The 27,967-nt window shown below is 44.2% G+C and overlaps 4 protein-coding genes across 4 annotated transcripts; 3 read left to right on the top strand and 1 right to left on the bottom strand.

Annotated features, from left to right (window-relative positions):
- Positions 1-1,954: 1,954 nt before the first annotated feature.
- LOC139370446 (protein disulfide-isomerase-like) lies at positions 1,955-17,219 on the top strand. Its single transcript, XM_071109921.1, has 11 exons — positions 1,955-2,293; positions 4,264-4,470; positions 6,343-6,476; positions 6,788-6,925; positions 8,399-8,503; positions 8,784-8,909; positions 9,172-9,372; positions 10,041-10,161; positions 10,990-11,171; positions 12,824-12,940; positions 15,590-17,219. Exons 1-11 carry the CDS (start codon positions 2,155-2,157, stop codon positions 15,656-15,658), a joined length of 1,539 nt encoding a protein of 512 aa, XP_070966022.1. The 5' UTR covers positions 1,955-2,154; the 3' UTR covers positions 15,659-17,219.
- A 764-nt stretch (positions 17,220-17,983) lies between these two features.
- LOC139370444 (protein phosphatase 1 regulatory subunit 27-like) lies at positions 17,984-20,454 on the top strand. Its single transcript, XM_071109920.1, has 3 exons — positions 17,984-18,526; positions 18,817-18,967; positions 19,467-20,454. Exons 1-3 carry the CDS (start codon positions 18,295-18,297, stop codon positions 19,606-19,608), a joined length of 525 nt encoding a protein of 174 aa, XP_070966021.1. The 5' UTR covers positions 17,984-18,294; the 3' UTR covers positions 19,609-20,454.
- A 959-nt stretch (positions 20,455-21,413) lies between these two features.
- Positions 21,414-23,875, bottom strand: LOC139370442 (anaphase-promoting complex subunit 11). Its single transcript, XM_071109918.1, has 3 exons — positions 23,781-23,875; positions 23,459-23,578; positions 21,414-21,765 (listed from the first exon to the last, which is right to left on the bottom strand). The coding sequence occupies exons 2-3, from the start codon at positions 23,565-23,567 to the stop codon at positions 21,620-21,622; spliced, it is 255 nt and encodes an 84-aa protein (XP_070966019.1). The 5' UTR covers positions 23,568-23,578; positions 23,781-23,875; the 3' UTR covers positions 21,414-21,619.
- A 338-nt stretch (positions 23,876-24,213) lies between these two features.
- LOC139370441 (THO complex subunit 4-like) lies at positions 24,214-27,929 on the top strand. Its single transcript, XM_071109917.1, has 6 exons — positions 24,214-24,682; positions 25,861-26,019; positions 26,136-26,283; positions 26,404-26,473; positions 26,585-26,780; positions 26,946-27,929. Exons 1-6 carry the CDS (start codon positions 24,449-24,451, stop codon positions 26,958-26,960), a joined length of 822 nt encoding a protein of 273 aa, XP_070966018.1. The 5' UTR covers positions 24,214-24,448; the 3' UTR covers positions 26,961-27,929.
- Positions 27,930-27,967: the final 38 nt, after the last annotated feature.

Raw genomic sequence — 27,967 nt, 5'->3', positions numbered from 1 at the left:
TGGAAAAACGTAGACTGGAACATGACAGCGAGTTCAGTTTACTTGAGTGGCCTGCACAGTTCCCAGACCTTAACCTAATAGAGCATCTTTGGGATGAGATGAAATGGGCTGTTCACAGAATGAATGTTCTGCTGTCCAATCTGCAGCAACTGTGTGATGCCATCGCGTCAGCATGGACCAACATCCCTGTGGAACGTTTCCGACACCTTGTAGAATCCCCTGAAATAATTCAGGCTGTTCTAGTGGCAAATGGGGGGTCAGACCCAGTACTAGATGGGTGTACCTAATAAACTGGCGACTATGTTAAATGTGTATAATATTGGAAAGGGGATACCTAGTCAGTTGTACAACTGAATGCATTCAACTGAAATGTGTCTTCTGCATTTAACCCAACCCCTCTGAATCAGAGAGTATTTTCAGTTAGATTTCAGAACCATCTGGACATAAAAGTAGATCTGTTTGTGACTTAGTAACCAAAGTGGTAATCTGAAAAAAAAAATTCCAATAGGACCAAGGGCAGGAATATTTATTTTAAGTGTACCATTGATAAGAAAGGTCAAGGAACCCACCGCACTTGTCTGTAGACTTGTAGCTCATATAGATAGGAAGGTCCTGAAAATTAGACCTCACAGGAAATATTAATGTGAAATCAGTTAGATAAAAAATGTGCAATTCTAATGGAGGTACTATGGAGGAGGGAGGTCAGTGACCTAACATCAAGTCAAGTACTATGGAGGAGGGAGGTCAGTGACCTAACATCAACATCATATGTCATATGGATTGGAAGCTATTGAAAATGAAATATTTACATGAATTAATAACCACAGCTGTAATATGATACATTTATCGAAAATCAAAGGGGAGGAACTTTGGGAAAAAATAGAAGGTGCCAAGGAACCCACCACACGTGTCTAGAGCTATAGCTTATATGGACAGTGAGCAATTGAAATGTAGACCTATCACAAGGAATATTAATTGAAAATTATTTTAAAATCTAATTGTTGTGGGGGGAAAAACTAAGTCTGTTTAAGATCTCTAGATCATTTGATACAATTAAGTGTTTCTGTAAACACCAAGTTTGGCTGATTGCAGTTTTAAGACGGCTCTTTAAAGGCGCTCCATGCTCAACCTGACATCTGCATTATTAAGGGGATACAGCCTCTGTCGAGTTCAGGGAATTCTTAAAGCCAACTTATGCTTGATCTGAAAAAATGTGGTTGGAGGCTCCATGTGGAGGGTGAGACGCAATTCGGAGCATACAAAGGCAAGCAGAAGCCAAATTGAGCTACAAATTACGCCTCTCAAATGTTTCAACAATGCCAAGGGAGCCAAACAGGTCTGCATTGACATGATTGGTTGACTGTAGGTGGGGGCGGGAGGTCCTATATAAAACCAAATCACTTCCTTGAGTACTTCCTTCACAACAGCTCCATGCTGCTCTGCAAAGCGCAAGAAGTATGAATGTCCTGATGTTTGCAGAGGCCGTATGGTGATACGTAAATGCTGCATGGCGAATGCAGCTGACGAATTGACCATATAGCGCCCTTAATATTCCCCCATTTAAGAAATAAAGTCTGTACCTTGCTATATATCACCCTAATCATCATAGGACCTTATGTTGAGGTATTGTCGAGCAAACCCCCGAATATCAAAACAATATGCAAACTGAAAACACATTTACTGCAGTCTTGAATAATAAGGTATAATTCGCCATTCCATCTGCCATCTCCTCACAGAATATTATACTGTTTCAACACCTTTTCTGCATAAAACCTTAAGCCTTCATTCTTAGGCATTTTAGTTATTTTTGTCAACAAATCTGAAATATCAGCAAGAATCTGACCGCAAAGAATTTCAATCGATTTCAATACACATCCATTGACAAATTGGATTCACTTCCAGGTACCTTCAGCTGTGGTCCAGTCACAATTCAACACGAGCAGCTTTCAAGCTCATAAATGCGCCTGCGCACTACGGCTGACCCTTCTGGTTCCTGCGCGTAATGCCACGACGTTAGTAGCGGAAGACACAACATACAAGCTACAGTTCTAACTGTAAAACGAGAAAATACATAAATACGCCACTTTCAGTCGTTATCCCATTCACTTGTAGCACGAACACATTTTCTGTTAGCAACCGCAGTCTACAGCAACTATGTTGAAGTTGTTCCTACTATGCACACTGGCGGTTTTAAGCCGGGCTGATATCGGCGAAGAAGATGATGTTCTGGTGCTGAAGAAAAGTAATTTCGAGGAGGCTTTGAAAGCTCACCCAAACATCCTAGTTGAATTCTGTAAGTAAACTACCTGATCATATAAAGGCTGAGACAACTTATTGTTTGCTTGCCTGCTAATTTGTTTACGCATCTATGCTAGCGGAGTTCGCTTGTCGTGTTGTGTTATCAGCTTCACTTCAGCTACCGCAAAGGTGGAATGGCATTCCAACGTCAGCTAGCTAGCTTTCCTGATTGGTTTTCTGGGCAAACGTTAGCTAGTTCGCGACCAATTTCACTAACGTTAGACCTGTGTCATACATTAACTGTTGATTGCACTGCTGGCCATTGTATTTCAAGCAGTAACGTTATATATATTTTGACGGAATCTAAGGCAATGTCATTCCCAGCTAGCTAACGTTAACTAGTTACTGCACATTTGATTACCCTTACTAGTACGGGACTTTGTTGCATTTAGCTAACTATCTAGGTAGTATACCTGGCACAGGCAAATTGAGCATTCAGTGAATCCCGATCTAGCAGTCACAGGACTGAGAAGTAAAAAACTGAAGTCACATTCGTCTGTGACCTCTCTTGTTTGTGAAAGTGCCGGTTACTTTACCAGCCTTGGTTGCTTCATAGATCTAGAAGTTTATAAACGCGACTACAGCTTATTGTTTGTTTAGCTTACAAGGGATGGCTTGTGCTTCTGTGTACCCTTGAGAGAATACTTAATGCACGATTTAGAATACTCCAGCTATGTGCAACACTGCCGGCAAAGCATCTCTTGAGTGATGATAACACCATTCAGTCGTGTGAATGCATCAAGCAGACTCCATTAGTTGCAAGAGTGACGTGTATGGTTTGATTCATTCACCACTTGAGTTTCGATTGCTCGATATCGTTTCCTGGTCATGCACACTTTCTACTCCGGGATCAGTTAGAAGCTGTTTTGATTTAGGTTTACTGACATTCACATAAGTTGCTGCAGTGGTTTTGCGACACATTTGTTAAATGCTTATTAACTTGTGAACTTGGTGGTTTCCACTTTTTCTTAAGTACAATGGGTTTCTTTAATAAATAGTTTTGACGTTACCAGCAGGCAGGTTCTGCTACAACTGTCAAGCTCTGAGGTATTCGGAACTTTTAGCTGACAAGCCTGCAGACCAATCGGAGGACTCCACGACTCGGACATTCCAATGAGCGACGTGGGGGAGGGCTGAACTCTTTGCTCACGTATCTCACGGACTGGCTGGACCTGAAGGGTTGCATGAGATGCTCAGTTGACGTGTACTTCAAAGTTCAATCATCTGTTCAACTTTAGTTTAACTCTCCTGGCTGATGGAACTTGGGGGTTTTCTCCACTGAAACTAAAACACTGCAATGAAAACGCACCAACTCATTTTTTTTATTGAAGTTTTGAAACGATAAACATATTTAGTTAAAATAATTGCTGTAGGACTGTTTTATAATTTGAGGAAGTATCGTTTGGACTTTGAACTTACAACCAAGCTTAATGGACTTGTCAAGCTTATGGTGATATCTTGACATCTCAAGGCCCATTAATCACACCATCACAGGCAGTCAATAGGTTAAGTTTGTTCAAACATTCATGGGTTTTTTCATAGGTTTCATGCATTCAGAACCTTTACAAGCCATTCTATGTCCTCCATAAGAAGTCAGAATAGAAATCCACCTCTCTTCTCAGGCAACTTTTTCACTAGTTTAGTTATAGCCTAAGACTAGTCTTTTCAGTGAGCTCATTGAAAACGAACTTTCCCACGCCCTCTAAATAGCCTACTGTATGTAAATGTTTTTCTCACTTAACTGGAAATTCTAAATATGCACGTCTCCCTCCATACAAACATTGTACCAATATTGGTGTTTGTTTAGTAATTAGAAAGCATCCCTTTGGTCCAAACATGTAGCAACACTCAAATATCAACAGTCACTACAGTATTTGCATCTACTTCACCCGTCGGTGTGAATCTCTCAACTCTGAAGCTGTGTGGTCTAATTTTTCTATTTCTACGATTTCTTTCTTGCTCCAGATGCCCCGTGGTGCGGCCACTGCAAGGCCCTGGTCCCGGAGTATGCCAAAGCTGCCAGCATGCTGAAGGCAGAGGGCTCAGAGATCCGCCTGGCCAAGGTGGACGCCACAGAGGAGGCAGACCTGGCCCAGGAGTACGGTGTCCGGGGGTACCCTACCATCAAGTTCTTCAAGGGGGGAGACAAGGAGTCGCCCAAAGAGTACTCTGGTGTGTAGTGGAGAGATGTATGTTACAGCGTGGGCTGGCACGATTGTCGTATAACCGTCAATAACTGTGAACTAAAGAAATACCAATCAGAATCGTCGTACCCTGTTAATTTCAGGAGAAGGGGGGGGGGGGTGTTGAACTTCATATTTAAGGAGATGCAGTTCACCCAATAGGAGTTCATTTTTACATGAAGTGTTTAAAGTTTCATCATTTTATGAGCAGAATGTCACATGCGGGATGAGAAGCTTTATTTCCAAAAGTTCCAAGTGGTCAAAACCACCAGTTTTTCAGACTGGGGGGGGGGGGGGGGGGGTTCTCCAAAGCTGTGTTTTCATTAGGTATGTTGTAACTAATTTTCCTATAATGCATTGGTCTATAAGCTACACTTATTTTTTTTACAAAAATGTTAATTATGATAACCGTGTCTTTGCATGAAAATCGTAACCTTAAATTCCATAATCGTCACAGCCCTAGATACAGCATATAATGTGCTTGACATGATCCATAGGCAGAACTGGGCTGTTTCTGTGTACTTGGATAGCCGTTACAAATTTTGCCCCGTTTTTCACTTTCACAAGTCAGTTGGACAAGGATCTACCCTAAATTTCTTTCTGTTTTCAAATATCCAATTATATCAAATAAGATTATCAACTGCCAAATTATTCTGTTGTAAATTATTGTGATCTCAATGACTAAATCTGGAGCAACCTAATTACTCAATGTCTAAGTACCTCAGTGACTGGGACAACTATTACCAACAAAGTGATAAGCTGTGTCATGTTGTCTGGTTATGATCATCTGCCATAGATCATTTGTATGATCAGGTAATTATTTTCTGAAGGATGGCTCAGACACAAAGTACTGCCTTTTCTTATGCTGGTTATGTGATCTTATCAGCCGTGTGTGTGTTAGCCAATGGCACATTCACTGTTCCCCATATAACTATGACTAAATGAAGGGGCCCCTCCCTCCTCCACACATTCTATCCATGCTCTCTCACCCGCCCATCCCCCCAGCCAGGCAATGTGCAGTTCCTCACGTTTGCTCACTGACTGGCTGTGTTTTCTTTTTTAAAGGGGGGGAGGGAGAGGACAGCCCTAACTTCCAGTACTTGCTCTCTCTGGACTAAAAGCGGAGCACTCAAGGCCACAGGCAGCAGTATCCCTTCTCCAGTTGTCTGTCTCTGTCTGTCTGTCTGGCCTGGCTGCAGCGTCGCTCAGCGGTGTTGCTCCGCTGTTGCGTCATTGGCTCTTTTTGTAATAACATGCAGGTTAATCATGAGTCAGTCCACTTAATTGGGACACGTTGGTTCTTAGAGAGCTTAAGTCTTCTCTGGTGGGGCAAACGAATCGCAGAGGAATGTTGCTACCTTTTTCCTTTGTCTGCCAGTAACAGTGCTGGTGTGACCAAATAAGATAAGAAATACTTTATTAAATGAGAGATCTTAAACTGTCCTTTGTCCGTCATAAGTAGAATAATGGCAGCAATACTTGGAGCTGTGTTTACTCAAGTACACCACAGTCGTGGCAGAGTAAATTAGCTTTTCTGCCTGAAGCTTTGTTTGATCTGTCCGTGTCGGTCCGTACCATTAGTCTCTATTCAGCCAGCCCTGGTCATGTGACCTGGGCCCTGTTCCAATATTAAAAATGAATCCTTGCGTCCGCCCTTGCCGTCATCTCTGATCTGTACATGATTAGAAAACATGAAGGTAGGCTTGCCATTCTCTTGTATTGTTTACCATGGCCAACCTTGTCTGCTCAGTGAATACATTACAGTACAACAAACAAAGGAAGTAGGGAATCAATCTCATACATTATTCATGTTTGAATGCTGCCATAGTGACTTACTAGAACTGTTGTTCCCTTCCTGCAGCTGGCAGACAGGCTGATGACATCGTCAACTGGCTGAAGAAGCGCACTGGACCAGCAGCCACCACCCTGGGGGAGGTCGCCGAGGCGGAGTCCATGATTGCCGACAACGAGGTAGCAGTCATCGGCTTCTTCAAGGTGAGACGATGACTTCTGACCTACTACTCTGGCCTAGCTGCGCACGGTTACTGTGCTACTACAAGGTCAATCTCTAGGGATTCTTTAAAGGAAAGTTTAGTGCCAACTAAGTCCCATTTCCCACTAGACAGCTAGTTTCACACTTTTTCAGTACTGATCAAATGGTTGGCTTATTATCAATAAAAATACATACAAATCATTTTCACAGTTCAAATGAGTCATCAAGGCATAGATGGGCATGTGTTAATCATTAATGAGTCTTACGGTTCATGTATGACTGCATCTAAGCTAAGCGTCTCTTTGTCCTCCAGGATGTCGAGTCTGAGGGAGCCAAGGCTTTCCTGAATGCTGCAGAGGCCGTCGATGATGTTCCGTTTGGCATCACCTCCAACGACGCCGTCTACTCTAAGTTCGAGGTGTCCAAGGATGGCGTAGTCCTCTTCAAGAAGGTACGGAGCGAATACTTAGATTCAGTTTGACGTAATCACGCAAATTGTTTCATCTCTTTCAAACAAAATTACTACCCTGATCATGGTGTAACCATGATCATTAAACTAGACACGCCTAGATGATCACTGATGGGTTACTGGCAGCGACTGTATTAGGTCATAGGGTTCCCCTGCTAGTCTCATTGGCTGGTCTCTAAAGTAAAGTGCAGTGCTTTACAGTTCAAAAGAAGGGGAAAGCGATCTTTGATATAGCCCCCTGAGATTCTTCCTTCATACTCAAGTCTCTGAGGAATTCACTCATTTCAACAAGCATTTCCCCAGGTAACAGCAAGATGAGGGATTCCTCTTCATTGAGATTTTACAGGGAAGGTTAACTGGTCATTAAATTTAACTCCGACATGTAATGGTCTTACCCTCTCCCCTCCCTCAAATGACAATGATACTTAAAAGGACCAGATGTGGTAACTGGATATCTGTATTTCGAAGCCAAATCTTGTCAGATTAAACGGACCTGGCCTGAACTAGGTCACAGTCCACATGGACTTTCCATTAGTTGTTATGTGACATGTTATGGCCGCATTCCTGCCTTTTCATAGATAATCAGACATTATGTCAAATCCAGTCTTCCTTTCACCTGATAAGTCATCACTGGGTCAACAAGGAAAGAAGCCAGCCGCTAGTGGGGTTTTGGCTTGAGTAGTTGTAAACATGGTCTGAAAGTCTTCCCGGTATGAGGCATATGGCTGAATATCAAACTTGAGAAATAAGGCAATGATGTCTATGGGAGAAAATGTGTGTTAGATCTCAAGTTAGGATTTGGCTCCTATTCAGCAGAAGTAAGATTCCCATCTGACATTTAAAAACAGATGTCACCCATAAGCCTTTGGATATTCATGGCTGGACAAGACTAGACCAGACCACACTTGTAAACCTGTTTCCATCTCTCTATCGGCTGAGAATTTTTTTTTATCCTACTTTTATATCATTGCCCTTTAGTGGTCAGGGAGGGACAGCTTAACGGCAGGTCGTTACATGTCACAATTCATTAGATTTCTGCCTGTCATTTTTAAAGGCTTAACCCTCCACCTCTAATGAGACATGGATGGGATCAGTCATCAGTCATCATATTACCCCACTATTGTCTGCTTTCTCTCTCTCTGTGTGTGTGTGTGTGTGTGTGTGTGATTCAACCTTGACACAGACACTCCTGTGGTCTCCCAACTTTCCCTTTGTGTACCAGTAAGGGCTGACAGGCACTGTACTGCTATTCTTAACACTCAATAAAACCCCATTTAGTCTGATGTTGACTTCTTCAGCTGGGGTTACCAAAGGGATTTAAATGAGCTTGTTTGGTAAATCTGTGTTGTGGGGAGTTCACAGGCAGAATATAATAAAATAGGACTAAACTGGAAAGTTGGTGACGTATTAACAGGTTTGGCTTTTAACTAATGTTTCCATCTGTCTTCTCTACAGTTTGATGAGGGTCGTAACACCTTTGATGGAGAGCTGAGCAAGGCTGACCTGCTGGCCTTCATCAAGGCCAACCAGCTGCCCCTGGTCATCGAGTTTACCGAACAGGTAATGGCCGTGCTTTGTACCGCTGAAACTGAAACCGATGTGCTCTCAAATATCCACTGACTCACGCACTCAGAAAATACACCTTTTTCCAGATGAACGCTCTCCTCTGTCACACTAAGCTACAGATTCTATTGACAGCCTCATCCCCACCAAGGCCCTATGACGGCTGTCACGAGAACCTTCAGTGCCGTTCCCACAACTATAATACAAGCGTTTATATCCCGAGCTTTGTTCCCCGTGTCTGACATTCGTGCTTCATGACATTGTGTTTTCTCTGCAGACCGCTCCCAAGATCTTCGGAGGAGAAATCAAGTCTCACATCCTCATGTTCGTGCCCAAGGCTGCCTCCGACTTCGACGAAAAAATGGTCGAGTTCAAGAAGGCATCAGAGGGATTCAAGGGCAAGGTGGGTGGACCAGACCGAAAGTGACGACCTTCATTCATTGTACCCGATCTCCAGTAAAGGCAGTTTGCTCGTTATACCTGATCTATTTATATGAGAAAGGGAGAGTTATTTTTCATCCATTGCCTTTAAAGTAATTTACTGCATGTGCAGCATAGTCGGTATGTAAAATTGAGACTGTACTGGAGTGAATATAGAATACCTACCTAGACTAAAAGCTAGATGCATACGCCTTGTATTTCATCCTCTTCCTCGCCTCCCCCAGATCCTGTTCATCTTCATCGACAGCGAGGTGGACGACAACCAGCGCATCCTGGAGTTCTTTGGGCTGAAGAAAGAAGAGTGTCCTGCCATCCGCCTCATCACGCTGGAGGACGAGATGACCAAGTACAGGCCCGAGAGCGAGGCCATCACTGCCGACAACATCGTCGCCTTCTGCACACTCTTCACAGAGGGAAAACTCAAGGTGTGTGTTGGCCTAACACTGACTACAGACTTTCCAAGTGTACATGCTCCGTGTGTGTGTTTTAGGACATAGTGTTACTCAGATTACAGGGTTAGGCTGTTACTGGGGTTTCTAGATCATTGGGGTGCCCCTGACTGCTAAGTACAGTACAGTAGGCCACAGCCCAGCCGGTGAGAACAGCTGCGCCCTACTGTAGACATTGATGAACCAGTCACTATTAGGTCACTGCAGTGCAGTCATCATACCTCGATGGCTGGGCGTCAATGGCAGTGGCTTGAAGGTGCAGATGTAGGCTGACATGCTGTGCCAGAAAGTGTTACAAATGACAGTTGTCAGGTTATAAGATTTAGTGCCAGTTTTAGGACTTTTAGGGAGACAACCAATTGTGGGCCTGCATCACAAACCTGAACTAGGAAGTATTGGTTAGACTCCATATTTATTTTAGTGGTTTGAGTGTCTGCGCTGTGCAGGTTTTGCATCATTCCCATTCTATATTCTATTTCCTCATGACTTGGGAATCATGTTTCTGTACCATTCAGCAGAGAAATGACCCATAATTCTAGTGTTGCTTCGTTTGGAACTAACATAATTCTGCTCATTCTTAGTTTTGCAAAAGTCATGTAATCCATCGTGTATATCTCTCCTCTTTGTGTCTCCTCCCCCCACAGCCCCACCTCATGAGCCAGGACATCCCTGAAGACTGGGACAAGAACCCTGTCAGAGTCCTGGTCGGCAAGAACTTTGAGGAGGTCGTCTTCGACCCCAAAAAGAACGTCTTCGTTGAGTTTTGTAAGTACTACCCCCTCTCATCAATACCATATGTAAGCCCCAGGTGGTCAACAGGCTCACTTTTCAGGGGTCGATGGCCCTGATATATTTTGAGGTGCGCTCTTTTGATTACACCGCCCACGTGGAGGTGGGAAGCTATCCTGAGTCTGAAACAGGAGTCTTTCTCCTAGCCCTGGCGATGCCCCCTGCACCTTTGTGCTAAGCCCCAGCAGATGTACAAGAGACCGGGACCTAAGATCATTCCATCAGCCCTCCACAGGAATCGATGTGTAACCCAAGACTGAATAAGGAAACATTGGGATAAATTTAGTCTCGGGAGGAGATTTTTATAGCTCACAACTACTAAACTTTCCTCCACTGTTGTGGTGAGCCAGAGTGAGGAATTTTCCATCCCTGGGCTTTAATGTAAAGTCGCTTACGGTCACTGACAGGGGGGGGGGGGTCGTCAGGTTCTCATACGACTGTGGAGGGTATTTCCTAGTCGGTTGAGGGGAGCGAGGGCGATTAGCTGGGGGCGCACGTGCTATGCTCTCTCTGCATGTGAAGTGTCCCAGTGTTTGGGTTGCCGGGGCAGGATGGCATTGTAGAGAGGCACAGCTGTCGTAAACCTAACTGCCAACCTCGGCAACTACAGCCCACAGGCTTGAATTAATGGGCCCATGGCAAGCCATTCCCCTATTCCAGTCACTTTCCATTGTATAAATGGAGGGCAAAGTAACATCATGCAATACAATAACCAGCCTAAGCATTCAGGTGATGATCAGTGAGCTTGTATGGGACATGAAAATGTTCTTGTCCCTGACTGCTCCTCTGCTCTCCCCACTGCAGATGCACCCTGGTGCGGCCACTGCAAACAGCTTGACCCCATCTGGACCAAACTGGGCGAGAAGTACCAGGACAGCGCCGATATCGTGGTGGCCAAGATGGACTCCACAGCCAACGAGATGGAGACAGTCAAAGTACACAGCTTCCCCACACTCAAGTTCTTCCCCGCAGGCGACGAGCACAAGGTCAGTCTACTGAAACGAGCTGGAATGTCTGTCAGTGTTAGCAGCCATTTGTAACTGTTGGCAGTTGACTCCCAAATGTATATCTTGACGTTTTCATTGACATGGGTCAGTTCCTCTGTCCCACACTAGGGGATGGAGTTTGAGGTGAGACAGAGGGGCTCTGCTATATACCCAAATGTGATTATTGCATCACTACAACCCCATTTTGGAATGGCCAAGGTCTAATTCCACTTTTGGATAACATGACAACATATTTTTTTTAATTGGCTCATTTCCCCAACATAGCCAGTGTTAAATTGCCTGGCATTTGAGCACGGGTCTCACACTTGAAAACCAAGCCCTCGCAAGAAATATTGAATCCCCTGTCGGTTAGTAACACGACCCATTCTGGGCTTTGACTCTTTCGGTAAACATCTCAGAAGCATGGCTTTTGGCCACCCACCATCCACCCACACCCATCCATCCACCCTACTGAAATATCATCTTTCATTTCACAGCATTATAGGTGGGTGTGCGGTTATTATGGTCAGGTTAAGTAGCTGTCGCACTCACTAGGAGGGTTGATTTAGCAGCGCCAGCCACACATGCAGAAACCCAAGCCTGCTGGCCCTCTGAGTGACCCGGCCATTGTGGTGGTGTTTACCACTTCTACCAAACCCAACCCCTCTTTTTATGGCAGCCCGATAATGCCCTCACCCTCTTGGGATACTCTTGAGACCCTCACCCCAGCTCTTAAAGAGCAGGTTGGCATTTATTTCCCCTTAGAAAGCCAATTGACATTTCAGCTGGCCTATATTAAAAAATATATTTTTAATTTCAGGTTAGGCAATAGGTTTAGCAGTGTGGTTAGGATTTTACCACTTCAGAACAAGATTCAAGATGACTAAATGCACATCTGCTCTTAAAGACCACCCTGGCACTCAACCCCCCCCAGAGGCATACCAACCACCCTGCTGAACTATAGCCCATAGTGGTCAACTACAGAAAGCCTCCTGGAAGAGGTTGGCAGCCTTAATTGGGAGCTTTGTGTTGGGATTCCCCTTGTGAAGAGCCCTGGGGTTTACCCTGACCCTGAGCCATTCCTCCTTGTGACAGAGCCAGAGATGGCTAGGGAAGTAGGCAGCTGCACGAGTAGCCCCAGGCTCCGCCTCTGTCTGTTGGCTCGCTATGCTCTGTATTAACTGACTGGCTAAGACTACATGGGTCTGGAGGCAGAGCTCTGCGACTGTCCTCAAGACCGATCTCAAGGGCAGTCCTATAGTAACTGAGAAGGGCCATAAACAACACACCTTTGGCCTTCTCTCATCCATCAATAGTTGTGTATCTCCTCTTGACTGCTCATTGGCACAGATCTGAAGATGGCTGGAGGCATCAAAGGTTTTTGGCTCCAGATTCAAATTAGCACATGTTGTTGAGGGACCCCACAGGCTGATTTGAAAAATTAGACATTTGGATAAGATTTCAGTAGTTATTTGACAAATGGACCACTGGAGTTTCTTGGGGTTTTCTAGCTCCAATTTTGCCCCATTTGATAGTTGGTGGTGCATGCAGTCTGGCTTGGTTAGAGCATTTTCTGCTCATGGAAAAGCAATGGAAATATATCAATTTGAATCGCTATAGAAATTTTATGCATGTGATTTTCTTCCATGCAGGTGGTCGACTACAATGGTGAGAGGACACTGGAGGGCTTCACCAAGTTCCTGGAGAGCGGAGGCAAGGATGGCGGAGCACCGGCTGGAGAGGAAGGGGAGGAGGATGAGGGGATTGATGTAAGTACATCCCTTGGATTGGTATGAAAAACGGTTTGTCTTCATGCTTAAGCAGACACTACAATTATGTTTGCATGACCGATTTGCATTAAACCGCAAGGCATTGCTATACGGTCAAAATGAAATCGTGCAAACTCTTTCAAAGCCCACTTGTTTTACATGCAGTTTTGATCTAAAAACGGCCACCTTTTTCACAATGACTTGTTTTTTACACGGTCATATGCTGAGTACACACTGAAATGTGAATGTTGCTCAAGGCCGCTTTCAAACTGTCAAAAAATGATGCGTTTGAGTTACAGCCAAACCTTATCCAGTAAGAGTAATGCATTGGTGGGCAGGCGAATACAGCAATGTTGGAGAAGGTGTAACTTTTGGTGCAACGCATCCTGATCAATTGAATTCTCCCCAGAAACTGGCCCAAGATTTGTGCATGTGCAAGCAAGGTGTCTTATCACACCAGGTGTCTTTTGGGGGGATAGTCAGTATCCTGTAGGTCACCCGGAATAGACCCACAGGACCACCTCTCCTGAAGATTTGGGTCACATGCCTACCTACCTTTTTTTTTTTTAAAGTCGATTTAAAAGTCAGGTAGCCTAGTGGTTAAAGTTTTGGGCCAGTAACAAAGGTTGCTAGATCGAATCCCCGAGCTGACAAGGTCAAAATCTGTCGTTCTGCTCCTGGACAAGGCAGTTAACCCACTGTTCCTAGGCCGTCATTGTAAATAAGAATGTGTTGTTAACTGAGATGCCTAGTTAAATAAAATAAATAGAGGTGAAGCCTACTCTTTGCCTCAGGACAATGCAGAAACCGTTGTAATGGGCATTTGCATGGTTATTTATTTGTCAGTGTTGAAGTCTGGTGTCTTTCCCCATCTCACTTTCCAATCCAACCTGGAGGAAACGGGCTCTAGTGGAGATGTAGGTCAAGCTGACGAAGACTTCCATGAACTCAGTCTTCAAGCACAGCAAGCAGCCAGACAGACACGCTCAATACATGACCCATTAAGGCATAGACAGTCATTAGTCCAGCAGCCCATGTCTGTCATCAATGAAGGAGATGACAAACCTTACCCACTCAAAATCCTGACCTAAGATTGTAATAATTCTGACTAATAGAATTTATACCAGGATATTCCCTAATGCCCAGGTGTATGGGGTAATGCACAAAATGGAGTAAGACATTTTGAGAAATTGAATCATGTCGTCATCCAAGACTTCTTGCACATCTCTCTAATGCTTCTATAAAAAAAAGCCTGGTGGCTTTTTGAGATGCGGGTGGGGTTTCGCTCCTTCCCTGGCACCGAACTGGGTGCTAAGACCAGGGACTGTATCCAAAACCCACTGGAGATCCAGCTCAAACTAGTTGAAGGCCCTCATCCCACTACCACACACCCCACCTACCACACTCCCTTCTCAGAAGTCTAATTGCAGACCATTCCCCGACTGCGGTCGCTAATGCCAACTACAGCTGTCGCTGCTGTTTACCAGGCTGTCCCTTGGGACCAGACCTCCTGTCCGAACGTGCAAGTCAATATCCTCAACCCCAACTTCCTCACCCCCACATCCTCAGTCAAGTGTCCCTCCCCCCGGCAGCTGTGACTGAATGGCCTCTTTGCAAGACCGTCATTTCACATTTCTTTGGTTTGCATACACATATTTAACCGATGTTATAGCGAATGTAGTCAAATGCTTGTTCCTAGCTCCAGCAGTGCAGTAAAATGTAACAATGCATGCATCTAAAAGGTGAAATAATGTATTTAAGGGATCTATAAATATTAGGACGAGCAATGTCTGAGTCCGAAGTGTTTGATGTTTAGACAACGTGGATAGAATGTGCAGTGCATTCGGAAAGAATTCAGACCCCTTGACTTTTCCACATTTTATGTCACTGCCCTATTCTAAAATAGATTACATAATTCCCCCCCCCCCAATAATGACAAAGCAAAAAACAGGTTTCATTAAAAAAATAAACTGAAATCCCATTTATATAAGTATTCAGACCCTTTACTCAGTTCTTTGTTGAAAAAAAACTAACAATTTAATCCTTTTTAGAATAAGGCTAATGTAACAATCTAGTTAAATGGGTTTGAAAACTTTCTGAATGCACTGTGTGTAGATGGATGGATATGTGAAGAATAGTATATGTACAGCACTAGTTAAATAGGATATGCCTTGTCTACAATGCAGTATATACATACGAAGTTAGTAAAACAGTGTGTTATTCATTATTAATGACATACTGTTTGGGTTACCATGCTGTATTTGTTCATGCAGGCTGACAAAAGTGATGAATGGGCATGGAGGGCCTTTCAGTTAAACCTCAGTGCCCCGCACGTCTTGTCCTTACGTTGTTTTCTTATGTACATATGTTTCGCCATAGATGGACATGGGTTTCTCCAGGTCACGTTTTTTTCAACAACCTTTCAAGCATGTCATGTTGCTCATTTAAATAAAATTAAAACATTTGAACATATATGGTTTAATGTGTCAGGACAGCCACACAAAATGAGCCGCGTAGTATCCTCCCACCACAATGTTCCGTATAGCATCCAAGCTTTCTACTCCCAAGAACTGCATGCCCAGTCAGGGCAGACTCAGAGAGCAGCTTCCTCCAGGCAGGTGTTAAAGACCATCTCCTCTCTCCTCCCAGGATATGGAGGACCTGGACGAACAGGACAGTGATTCTGACACCGACGGTGGAGACCACGACGAGTTATAAGACCCGGCGAAGGAGAGAGGAGAGACGAACCCCCACCCCTTTTACCAACCAACCACCATCACTTCCACCCCTGTTCTGTGAACACTAATACTTCTCCTTTAACTGCTCCTCAGTCAGTCTGTCAGCAGATGTGGCAGGACCCTCGGCCAGCCCCCCTCCTGAAGCCACCTCGACAACCTCTATCCCCTTTCTCCCTCCCGCTGGACCAGATGGACTCGTCTGTCCCCTTGTCGTGGGAACTCAACAGAGCAGAACGGCACCTCGTGGTCTTAACGGCTTTTTTCATTACCAACGTTCCTCATCAGTCAAATGATGGAGTTGTATTGCCAAAATGTTAAATGGCATTAAGATACTGTGCTTGACATATCCAGTTGGAATCACAAATTGGGTTATGTACCTGTCAGTTCTTGTCAAATTACTTTCCCCCAGTCTGCTTCAGTGTGAGGATGGTACAGTTTTGTGGTGTAGCTGGTTTTTAGGGGTGGGGTGATGGGGGCTGCTTATGTCCTTGTTCCTCTGCTAGGCTTTCTGAGGGCCAGAGGTGTTATATGGTGGGATGTATGGACTCTCAGGGGACTTGGGGCCATCCTATTGTCTTTTTGTAAAGAGTAACAAAATAAAGAAGCAACGTGTTCCGTGTAGCAGAGGCCCCTGGAAAGCAATATATGCATCTGTAGCTGAGACCAATCTTGAGGGTCACTGTATTCCTCTCTCTCTCTCTCTCTGCCTTCATTCCCTCTAAGTCTGCAAATCATGTTTTTCAGTTCAGTTTCCCTCATTTCAGCATGGCTACTGACTTACTTTTTTTAAAGAAAGAAAAAATATACTTTGGAATTAGCTTGTTTTATTTAATTGTATTTTCATTCAATATATATTTTTTAAAATCTGTCATTAAATAATGTGTGTATACCAGTAATGCCCAGCTAAAGTTTTAAGCTGGGGTAGAGTTGGCCCTCTGACTCTGTTTGACCTGGGATTTGTGGGGAGGCCCAGGACGGTTTCTGTTTGTATCACTGTGTTCATAGCCTGGACCCAGATCTGTTTGTGCAGTCTCGCCAACTCCTATAGTCTTGACCAGATGACACACACAGATCTGAGACCAGGCTACTGCGTTTATGCCGTCAGATTCCACATGGTTACTGTATGAGGGGTTGGATACTTAAAAGGAACTGTGTTTTGTGACTCTTTAGAGCGGTCTCTGTCCTGGTTGTCTTTGGGGAGGTGGGGAACAATGCAACAGCCCCACCGTACCTGTACTGCCCCCATCCCTCTGGCTTCGGCTCTAACTGACGCTCTTGTCCCCATGGAGATGTTTGTGTGCCTGGTGGTGTGTGATTGAGTGCATCTGCTTTTTTCTTCTAAGTCCAGGGACAAGGTTGTGAATGTTTTTGATGTTTGGCTGGGATGGGAGGGTTGAGTAGGGCAGACCAGGGTGAGGTTCAACAGCAGCTGTTCAAGGGGGTGGGGGGAAATGACTTGGAAACAAACGCATTCCATCACATTGAATTTGATGTGGAAAAGTGAAAACTGGTGGCCAAATAAATAAAAATATGAAAAAGTAGCTTTTTTTTTCTTGCACTTTTTAGCACATTGTTTCAATATATCAATACTGGAGTTTTAAAGGGAGACTATCAAAACTGGATTGCCTACCATGATAACATGCGTATGCCAGTAAATAGTACTTATGCTATTAAGATGGCGCTGACAGGGCAGCGGTGCTTCTAGCTCCCACATGTATTTCGCTACACCCGCAATAACATATGTAACCAATAAAAATGGATTTGAAATAGGCTGTAACTAGGGCCCAATGCTTCTAATGGTTATAACACATGGACAGTCAGTACTCCTGTCTGGAACTATGATTCAATGAACAAAGTGCCAATTTTTAAGTCATGCTTACTGGATTAGTCTCTTGCAGTAAATTTCCCACGACAACCAAACTAAAGCCATATTGACTGATTTACACTTCTGTAACGTTAAAGGTATGCATAGTATATGACTGACAGATTAATTTGTTTAAGTCTAATTGAAACTCTATCAACATTGCTATTTTCAACAGCCCAGTCATTACACTTGACCCCCCCCCCTCCATGTCCTGTTTACGAGAAGGTTCTTCCCCTTCAGTGGTGCGTGACGAGTGGCTGTCATGCATCTTGAATGGTGAGCATCTGGGAGCTGGAGGGGTTAAGTTCAAAAGTGTGTGTGGGGGGGGGTCTAATAGGCTGTGGGTGAAAACAGAAGCTGTGGTTACTGCTACTGTCATGGCTGGCATTATGAGCTGCGTCCAGTGCTTGTGACAGGATGGTAGGAGGGTCCCGCCTCTTAGGGTCACTCATCCAATTCTAGAACTTGACCTGTCAGGTGACTGAACCAAAAATAGCCCTGCAGAGAGTATATAGAGGTCCATACGCAGGCCCTGGAGTTCAGAACAGGACTTGCCCCGCTGTCTGAAACATACAGGACACTCACTGCACCACGAGAGCCGTTGACTAGAGGAAAGGCCTTTTTTGAAGGACGTATCTTAATTCAATCATTTCACTGCCTTTTGCTTTATAATTTTACCATTGAAAAAGGCTTGAAGATTTAACAGATTTTTTTTTTTTTTTTTCTTTGAGCAAGACTGAACTTTTATAAGGATGAAGTACTACCAGGACCCAGTCTCCCAGTCCATGGGCATCCAGGTTTATGGCCCCAAGGAGTCCAGCAGCTCCTCTTGCGCCCACTCTTCTCCACAGATCAAACCAGTCCGCAGTGTCCACTTCCCCAACGACATTGTGTTCCAGGACTACGTCCGGCAGGGCGAGCTGGACAGGATCGGACTCTTCATCAGAAAGAGGAGGGTCAGCCTGGAAACCATCTACCACTCTGGTGAGTCACCATGAAATCAGAACAACATGAAAACCATTTTAATCCATTCAAGAGTTTGAAGCATCAGAAGTGTCTTCAGACTCTGGTTAGATTTCAACTGGGCTTAACAGTTCCAAAAACTTGATAATTTATAATCCCTCTGGTATTGATGCAATGACTTGTCTCTGTGGCACGTGCAGTAATGGAATAATACCTCAGTATAAACTGATCATTGAGTGTTCCCTTCAATGTCCCTAAAATGAACCTGTACAGATGCTATTTGCCGTCCATTCCTATCGACCGCTCTGCAGGTATGGCAGCGATCCATGAGGCCGTCCTCTCTGGGAACCTGGAATGTGTGAAGCTGCTGGTGAAGCACGGAGCAGACATCCACCAGAGAGACGAGGAGGGCTGGACACCTCTCCACATGGCCTGCAGTGACGGATTCCCTGACATTGCCAAGTGAGTCAACGCACCTAGCATACCCACAACATCTACAGTCACTAGCTTTTAGTTTTTTATCCACACACATTAAGATAGGTCAGTGGTCTCTCGCACAAGTGGGACTTGAGCCGATGTACTGTTAACATCAACTTGAAGCCTTGACTGCTCTGACTAACTCGTATTCATGCTGCTGTCCATACCATGTCAATGCAGCATCCCTGCAGTTCAGGAATTCAATGCACTTCAGGATAGGGGAAGATTCAGATTTTGAATGTCACTAGGCTGCAGCTCACACTGCCGGTTTACAGTGTCAAGTGCTTGCAAGGAAGACAAACCAAAACACGCTTTGGCTGAATTTTGAGTAGCACTCATACGCCAATAGCAGTAAGCTACACTGAGGATCCGCCACATTCCTCTAACCCTCTGTAGAGTCTCACGGTTCACCATCTCTGCGCGGCACATACCATTTGGATACTTTCTTTGACTGAATGCTTTTCCCCCCTGCTTCTCCCACTAGGTACCTGCTTTCTATTGGCGCAGACCCTCAGGCGGAGAACGAGTGTGGGGAGACACCTGCCGATCTCATCGACCCAGAGTGCACCGGGGTTCGTGAGCTGCAGGGGCTGCTTGGGGTGGAGGACGACGGAGCTCTCATCTAACCTTAAAACGTCATTGAAACTTCAGTCACCTTCCTCGCCCAGGCCTCCCGGTTGACCCTCCACAATGGAATGAAATGGGCAGATCAGCAGAACATCGTCATTCTGTGCCCTCATTGTAGATGTCCTGGAGACATATCTGGTCTGGTGGGAGGAAGGCTGCCAGCCAACAGTAGATGGTTGCCTTTGAGAGTGAACTGAACTGTTGCTGGAAAGGGGCTCCTCCCAGGCAATCTCAGCAGGCATTGCTTTGTAATGCTGTTTGCAGGTGCAGAAGTTAGTTTGAGCTTTTTTTATTTTTTTATAGAGGGTGAACAGCACTGGAATGAATTAGATAACAGTATGGTAATGAGCTTTTCTAATTACTTTATAGTTGATGTGTGAAAGCTTTTTTGGAAGTTGTGAAACATGGATCTGTGGTTGTCCTCTGAATTGGGGCCCTTACTGCCCACCGCAGTAAACCAATGTGATAGGTCAACTCTACCTACTGACAGCATTTATAGTTCAAGATTTGTCATTTACACCCTACAGCTTTTCAATTTGAAACAAAGACCCTGCATACTGTATGTACTCTAAAATGTACCACATGAATGTTGTTAGTCTAATGCTTTACCTCTACTTTTTTTTTATTCTATACTTTTGCAAACACCACTGGAATGGCTAATTGTTTGTTTACAATTGCTTTTACAATCATTTGTAACAAACTGTGTGCAATCAATTGTGGTTACACCGCTTTGTAAATAATTGCATTTTTATAAATTTTTTCATTAAAATTGTTTCATACAACAACTTAGTGGTGATCTATTTGGTCTTCATCAACTTGATAAAACTGTTTGAAGGGAAAGAAAATATATTATTTTGACTTTAATTTCAAACTACAGTAACCAATCTTGGTTCCAATTAACCTTGGACTGAGAAGCATTTCCAACATTGAAGCAAGGTTCAGTTCCCGGTAGGCTTTCCAAGTAAGATGGCTCTGGCCGGGGATCAACTTAATGCTTGTTAATTGGACCAGCTCTCTGCAGGAAGGTGATTATCCATGCCCCTGTACAGTATTGGCTGAGGTGCTGGTTTCTGATGGATTAAGAGAGACGAGTTTGGAAAAGGGCTGCTGAGGAAATCTAAAGCCAAGTCAGGGTTGTGCTTTAGCCACAAGAAAATACCCATCAGTATTAAGAGTGGAAGTTTCCCCGTACACCACGTCTAGCATCAAACCCCTAACATATTAGTGGGCTGTATGTAGCTGATACTGTCAAGTACTATGTACTTTGGGTGGGGCTCCACTTTTGGTTTGTTCTGTGGTCCTGACTGTCAAAACATTAGGACCACCTTACTAATATTGAGTTGCGCCCTTAAATGCTTAAATTTGTCAGGCATGGACTCCACAGGGATGCTGGCCTACATTGACTCCCACAGTTGTCAAGTTGGCTGGATGTCCTATGGGAGGTGGACCATTCTTGACACACACAGGAAACTACTGAGCATGAAAAACTCAGCAGCACTGCAGTTCACACGCTTAGACACCCTTTAACCTGTTCTCCTCCCCTTAATCTACACCGATTGAAGTGGATTTAACTAGTGACATCAGTGAGGGATCACAGCTTTCACCTGGTCAGTCTGTCATGGAAGGAGCAGGTGTTCCTAATGTTTTGTACACTGTAAATCTCAGGTTATTGATACCAATTCAATGAATTTGCATTGATGAATCATTGGTTAGCTTGTTAAAGAGGAGAGTTACTCTCATTCAATGTAAATCCTGAGTTTGAGAAAACCACTATGAAATGTAAATCGGTAGCAGCTCAAGCTTATTACCTAATCACATATTTATTCACATTCATTGTTATTCACACACCCCTCCACAGAATACAAACTTTGACAGCCTCAGAGGAAAAACAAAGTAGCTGGAAATGTACAACAAGAAACAGAAGCATATGTATTCCGAAACACTACAATCCTCTGTGACGCGTCAGTCTCAGTCTTTGAAAGGCATTCAAGTGACGTTCTCCGGATGAGCTCATTCTTTGAACTTCCACTCCTGCCGACACATGGGGCACTGCTGCTGGACCTGCTGGGAGTTTAGCCATTTGAGGATGCAGTGCATGTGGAAGCAGTGGGAGCACTGACCCCAGACCAATGGGCAGTCATCTCCAGGAACCTTACCTGGAAAGTAGACATTGTTGCTGAAAGGTCTCCCCTCAATGGAGGATAAGTGTCCACGCTGTCACAATGTTGAACACGTCATGATATCAAAGGACAATTTATGCATAACCGTTAAGATATGAAGGTGTCGATAGACATACAGTGCATTCGGAAAGTATTCAGACCCCTTGACTTTTTCCACATTTTGTTACATTAGTCTCATTCTAAAATCTACACACAAAACCACATAATGACAAAGCAAAAACAGGTTATGCATTTTTGCTAATTTATTTAAAAAATTTAAACGGAAATATCACATTGACATAAGTATTCAGACACTTTACTCAGTACTTTGTTGAAGCACCTTTGGCGGCAATTACAGCCCCGAGTCTTCTTGGGTTTGATGCTACAAGCTTGGCACACCTGTATTTGGGGAGTTTCTCCATTCTTCTCTGCAGATCGTCTCAAGCTCTGTCAGGTTGGATGGGGAGCATTGCTGCACAGCTATTTTCAGGTCTCTCCAGAGATGTTCAAGTCCGGGTTCTGGCTGGGCCACTCAAGGACACTCGAGATTTGTCCCACTCCTGTTGGAAGGTGAACCTTCGCCCCGGTCTGAGGTCCTGAGCGCTCTGGAGCAGGTTTTCATCACGGATCTCTCTGTACTTTGCTACGTTCATATTTGCCTCGATCCTGACTAGTCTTCCAGTCCCTGCCGCTGAAAAACATCCCCACCGCATGATGCTGCCACCACCATGCTTCACAGTATGGATGGTGCCAGGTTTCCTCCAGACGTGGCGCTTGGCATTCAGGCTAAAGAGCTCAATCTTTGTTTCATCTGACCAGAGAATCTGGTTCCCCACAGTCAGAGTCCTTTAGGTGCCTTTTGGCAAATTCCAAGTGTGCTGTCATGTGCCTTTTACTGAGGAGTGGCTCCAGTCTGGCCACTGCCATAAAGGCCTGATTGGTGGAATGCTGCAGAAATGGTTGTCCTGTCTCCATAGAAGAACTCTAGAACTCTGTCAGAGTGACTATCGGGTTCTTGGTCACCTCCCTGACCAAGGCCCTTCTCCCCTGATTGCTCAGTTTGGCCGGGCGGCCAGCTCTAGGAAGAGTCTTGGTGGTTCCAAACTTTTTCCATTCAAGAATGATGGAGTCCACTGTGTTGTTGGGGACGTTCAATGCTGCAGAAATGTTTTGGTACCCTTCCCCAGATCTGTGCCTCGACACAATCCTGTCTCGGAGCTATACGGACAATTCCTTCGACCTCATGGCTTGGTTTTTGCTCTGACATGCACTGTCAACTGTGGGACCTTATATAGACAGCTGTGTGCCTTTCCAAACCATGTACAATCAATTGAATTTAGCACAGGTGGACACCTGAGCTAAATTTCGAGTCTCATAGCAAAGGGTCTGAATACTTATGTAAATAAGGCATTCGTTTTTTTATACCTGTTTTCACTTTGTCATTATGGGGTATTGTGTGTAGATTGGTGAGGATCTTTTTTGACATGTTTTTATCCATTTTAGAATAAGGCTGTAATTTACCAAAATATGGAAAAAGTCAACGGGTCTGGAAACTTCACGAATGCAATGTACATGCACTAAGAAGCATATTGAGTTTGTGCATACATTCATTTCAGGGAGTTGGTCAAATGATGAGACATGTCGAATAACTCAGTTGTTAGTTAGTAAGCAGCTTTTTATATAAACTCACAATCTGGGCAGCAGCCATTAAAAGACATTCTGCAGATCCCACAGTTCTCATCATTGGCCATCCACAGCCAGGATGCCACGCCGTTCCACTGCTTGATTTTAACCTTCATCTCCCGTGTACCTGATAGGCACACGTTGTATGAATGTTCAAGGTGGCTAACTACTAACGTTAGCTTAGTAGCTAGCTAGCAATACACAGTAGTTAACGTAATCTTTGCTCGTCTAGAAAGCTGGTGCACCACATGATGTTACTTCGCTGTTGACATTTGTAATAACTAGCTAGTAAGTAACATGGCAAATGTATTGCAATTCTAAAATCCTACCTTGGATTTTAAAATGAAGACACAAAACATTTCCTGAGAGTTCAGACACATTTAACGTCACATCCTCGAATCGGGGAAAATATCGCCACCCATGCCTGTGGAGGATAAAAATAGGTATTTCAAAAGAGATACAATACTGCCATCCAGAGAGGTGTGTATTTGTTAATTGAACCTTTATTTAACTAGTCAAGTCAGTTAAGAACAAATTATTATGTACAATGACAGCCTAACCCGGACGACGCTGGGCTAATTGTGCGCCGCCCTATGGGACTCCCAATCACGGCCGGTTGTGATACAGCCTGGAATCGAACCAGGGTATGTAGTGACGCTGAGGTGCAGTTCCTTAGACCGCTGCGCCACTCGGGAGCCTGTCTCGTATTTCCTTTGGTTTATTTGCAACGGTACCTTTGTGATTGCAATGCTGGATAGAGGCACTAGACAGCAGCAGAGAGGACGTTGGTGGTGAAAGAAGCGCAAAATCCAACGGAAATGGTTGTAAGAATACACTCACGTCACTTACTACAATTATTTTTAAGCCCACTCACGTCACTCAAGCTATTCGCCATTGATCAGCACCGAGGAAAGCGGCTAGATTTTGCTACCAAAAGCGTCATTCTTAAAGTAAATTTTCCATTTATTTGTTGATCTTTAATACGACAAGTGCCACCATGGCTGATAAGATGGATATGTCTTTGGATGACATTATTCAACAAAGTAAGAAAGGCGGAGGTGGCCGCGGAAATCGAGGAGGCCGCAGCCGAGGATCATCGGGTCGAGGTGGGAGTGGAGGCCGACCCGGTGGAGCTGCCTCTGGAGGCCGGACCGGCGGATCCGGGCCCATGAGGAGTCGACAGAACTTCAGTGGAGACAGAAGCGACAGCAGACCCACGCCATACAGCAGGGTAGGAACACGGAGGATCACAGAAAAAGGAGGAATGGCAGAGGCGACGACGACGAATGTTAAATAGTTTAGCTGATCTTGTTAAATGTGCTGCGACACGTACCAGGTAGTTCACAAAGTTGCTGATGGATGTGGATTTATCAACGGGAAGTGCGCTATAGGGCACAACTCCAAAGAAGAAACCACTGTTCAAAACGTGTATTTCTTTAATGACGTACAACGTCGTGTTTGTGGACCCATGGTCTACATTGCATTTCCCCGCTTCAGGTCAAACAGTTACTAGCCAGCACTATTGAATTTTACTGGTCATGTCCCACGTTTCTGGGAGTGAACGTTAACTAGCTAGCTAACATGTTCACCCTCGTGGGCCGCTTCAAAACGGAGCTGATCCGCATTCATAAACTAGCTAGTTAACACTTGTTTGTGTAGTGTGAATGTGAGCTGCTCCAGATATTCACATTTGGTCTGTAAAACATGTACCTCGTGGGTTTTTTTAGTAGTCCACAAATTCTTAATAATTTGTCGACTGGCGCATCGTTGGCCCTAAATTAAGTTCCAGATTAGTCTAATTATCAAAAATTGGACTGTTTTATGCAACGAAGCTAACAAAATGGCGACACTCAAAATGGATGTTCAGTCAACTGAGTTTTTTAAAATTTTCTTTGTTTCATATTTTGATCCAGACTGCAAAGCACCCCAAAGAACTTTATTGAACTTTCCATGGTCGGTTAAGGGAGCATGTCGAAATGACTTTCACAACTTTTGAATTAAGGATTTTTCTTTGGATGGACTTTTTCTACACTTGGAGTTGAAGCAGAATCTGGATGCTGTCCTTGCCATCGAGCTCAAGTCAGTTTTTTTTCCCTGCACTGCCATTCGAATTACCTACACATTCTTCAAACCACCTGTAGGGCAGGAGCCATTTTGAGTTGGAAGTCCTGCCATCTGTCCTACTAGCTTAGTTTTGGTTCTTTCCTATATTAATATAATTGTTTTTATTAAATCATGTGTGCTGTTACACTGACCATGAATCCACCATAGACCAATGTGTCTAATGGTAGTAATGAAGCAAGATTCCCCTGCCTGCCTAAGCAACTGACTCAAATGTGCTCAGTCTGATCAGCAGGAGCAGGGGAACCAGAAGTCAGCAGCTGCATTTTTCTCATTGTACCTTTACAGCCCAGAGAGCTGCCGGACAAATGGCAACACGACATGTTCGAAGGTGGCTTCGGCAGTAATGCTGGCGGTGGTGGGGGAGCAGGAGGTGGCGGTGTGGAGACTGGTGGCAAGCTTCTTGTCTCAAACCTTGACTTCGGTGTCTCTGACGCTGATATCCAGGTAATTTCTACAGTCAATTGCTACAAAGATGTCGGGCCTTTTCGCCGAACTGTTTTGACGTTATACATGAATTGTACCGGTCATGTTTCTTAATGCCTTTGTAATGTTTTTTCCAGGAGTTGTTTGCCGAATTCGGTACGTTGAAGAAAGCGGCTGTGCACTATGACCGGTCTGGCCGCAGCCAGGGAACTGCTGACGTCCACTTTGAGAGGAGGGCTGATGCACTCAAAGCCATGAAACAGTACAACAATGTACCACTCGATGGTGAGCTTTAATTTGAATTAGTTGATAGCTATTATTTTGAAGCTTGTTTGTCATGAAATGTAGTAATTGAGTAACTCTTCTGAACAAAGATGCCTAATCTTGTTTTCCTTTTGCTCACAGGCCGCGCCATGAGCATTCAGCACGTCACGTCACAAATTCGAGACGATAACCAGAGACGACCATCACAGAGGTATGTGGTTCTATAAGCTTTCTTTATTTTGTCATGTATGATGTGTGATATATATTTAAATCTAGTTAATCCCAGTTGTAGCTCATTGATTGTCTTTGAATCTGTTTGCAGTTCAAACGGAGGCAGTGGTGGATTCAACAGAGACAGAATTGGACGCCCCAATTTCTCAGACAGACGGGGAGGTGGAGACAGGCGGGCTGGCAGAGGCTCCAGGGGGAGGGGTAGAGGCGGACGTGGTGGTGGAGGCAAACCGCAGCAGTTGTCTGCTGAAGAGCTGGATGCCCAGTTGGATGCTTACAATGCTAAGGTACGTATTTTTTAAATGTTATTTAACTAGGCAAGTCAGTTAAGAACAAATTCTTATTTACATTGACAAAGGCAGGAAAGTATAGAAATATAAATTCTTCAATGTAAGTGGCTTGAGCTTTGTAGCTGGAATACAGTCCTAATTTTCACTTGCTTTTTATTGCAGATGGAGACCAGTTAGAATTCCCAGAAGCACTCATTTGAATCCCTCATCTTCATCCTGTCGGATCTGAAGCTTGATATTGTGGACTTGGACCTGAAATGGACCAGATCTTTTACACTTACTGTTATTTGGCATCATTTTAATGTGTGGCTGGATATTGATTTACTCCCTTTTTAATATTATGAACACTTTTTGTACCGTTTTGGGACAATTGTAGGTTTTTGAGGGGGAGGTTTTTTTTTTTTTTTTCCCCCTTTGCCTCCCCTTCTCCTTGTGCATAGTTGTAATAAACCTACAAAACAAAATGTTCCAGTTCATCTGCCTCTTGTTGAAGGTCTGTCTGGTTTCCCACACATAAAGTTTAGTCATGGGATAAAACTATTTTGGTGTATGTTCTCCAAAGAGCTTATGTTAGTCCTGGACTATGCTTTATCTGTGTCCAGGAAACCGTTCCTAAAAGCCTATGGTCAATATGACGTCTGCATTGGCCGTGCATCATTTATGGTGATACAGCCTCTGCAGAAGTTGGGGCATTCATACTACTTGTGCTTTGTGGCGCAGACCTCTTGTGAAGTGAGTTTATTTTTTTTACAGGACCTTCCGCCCTCAACCAATCATGTCAAATAGGAGTTGTATGGAGCCCTCCGCATTTTTACTCAATTTGAGGAGGATGGTGATGTGGTGTGGAGCTCAATTTGGCCTCCGTGTGCCTCTGGAGGCTCCAATTATGTCACACCATCCACATGGTGCGTGCCTCAGACCACATTTTCACCTCAAGCATTAATTGGCTTTTAGACCTCAAGGGGTATTGTGGAAATGATTGAATTTCCAATGGTAGTTCACTACTGCTATATCAAATGCTTGTAAAAAGCTAAAGCCATTTATAACATGCTCAACACTTGTGAGATTGTCAAACACAATGTGTAATAACTTTTCATACTATTGTGGTTACTAAAATGTAAGGTATTATATTAATTTTCAAACTAACATCACTGACCTGTTGGATTATTATTTGAAATGGTCAA

This window comes from Oncorhynchus clarkii, chromosome 17 (assembly GCF_045791955.1).
Source record: "Oncorhynchus clarkii lewisi isolate Uvic-CL-2024 chromosome 17, UVic_Ocla_1.0, whole genome shotgun sequence".
Taxonomy (NCBI): Eukaryota; Metazoa; Chordata; class Actinopteri; order Salmoniformes; family Salmonidae; genus Oncorhynchus; species Oncorhynchus clarkii.
This window is presented reverse-complemented; position numbering and strand designations above follow the sequence as displayed.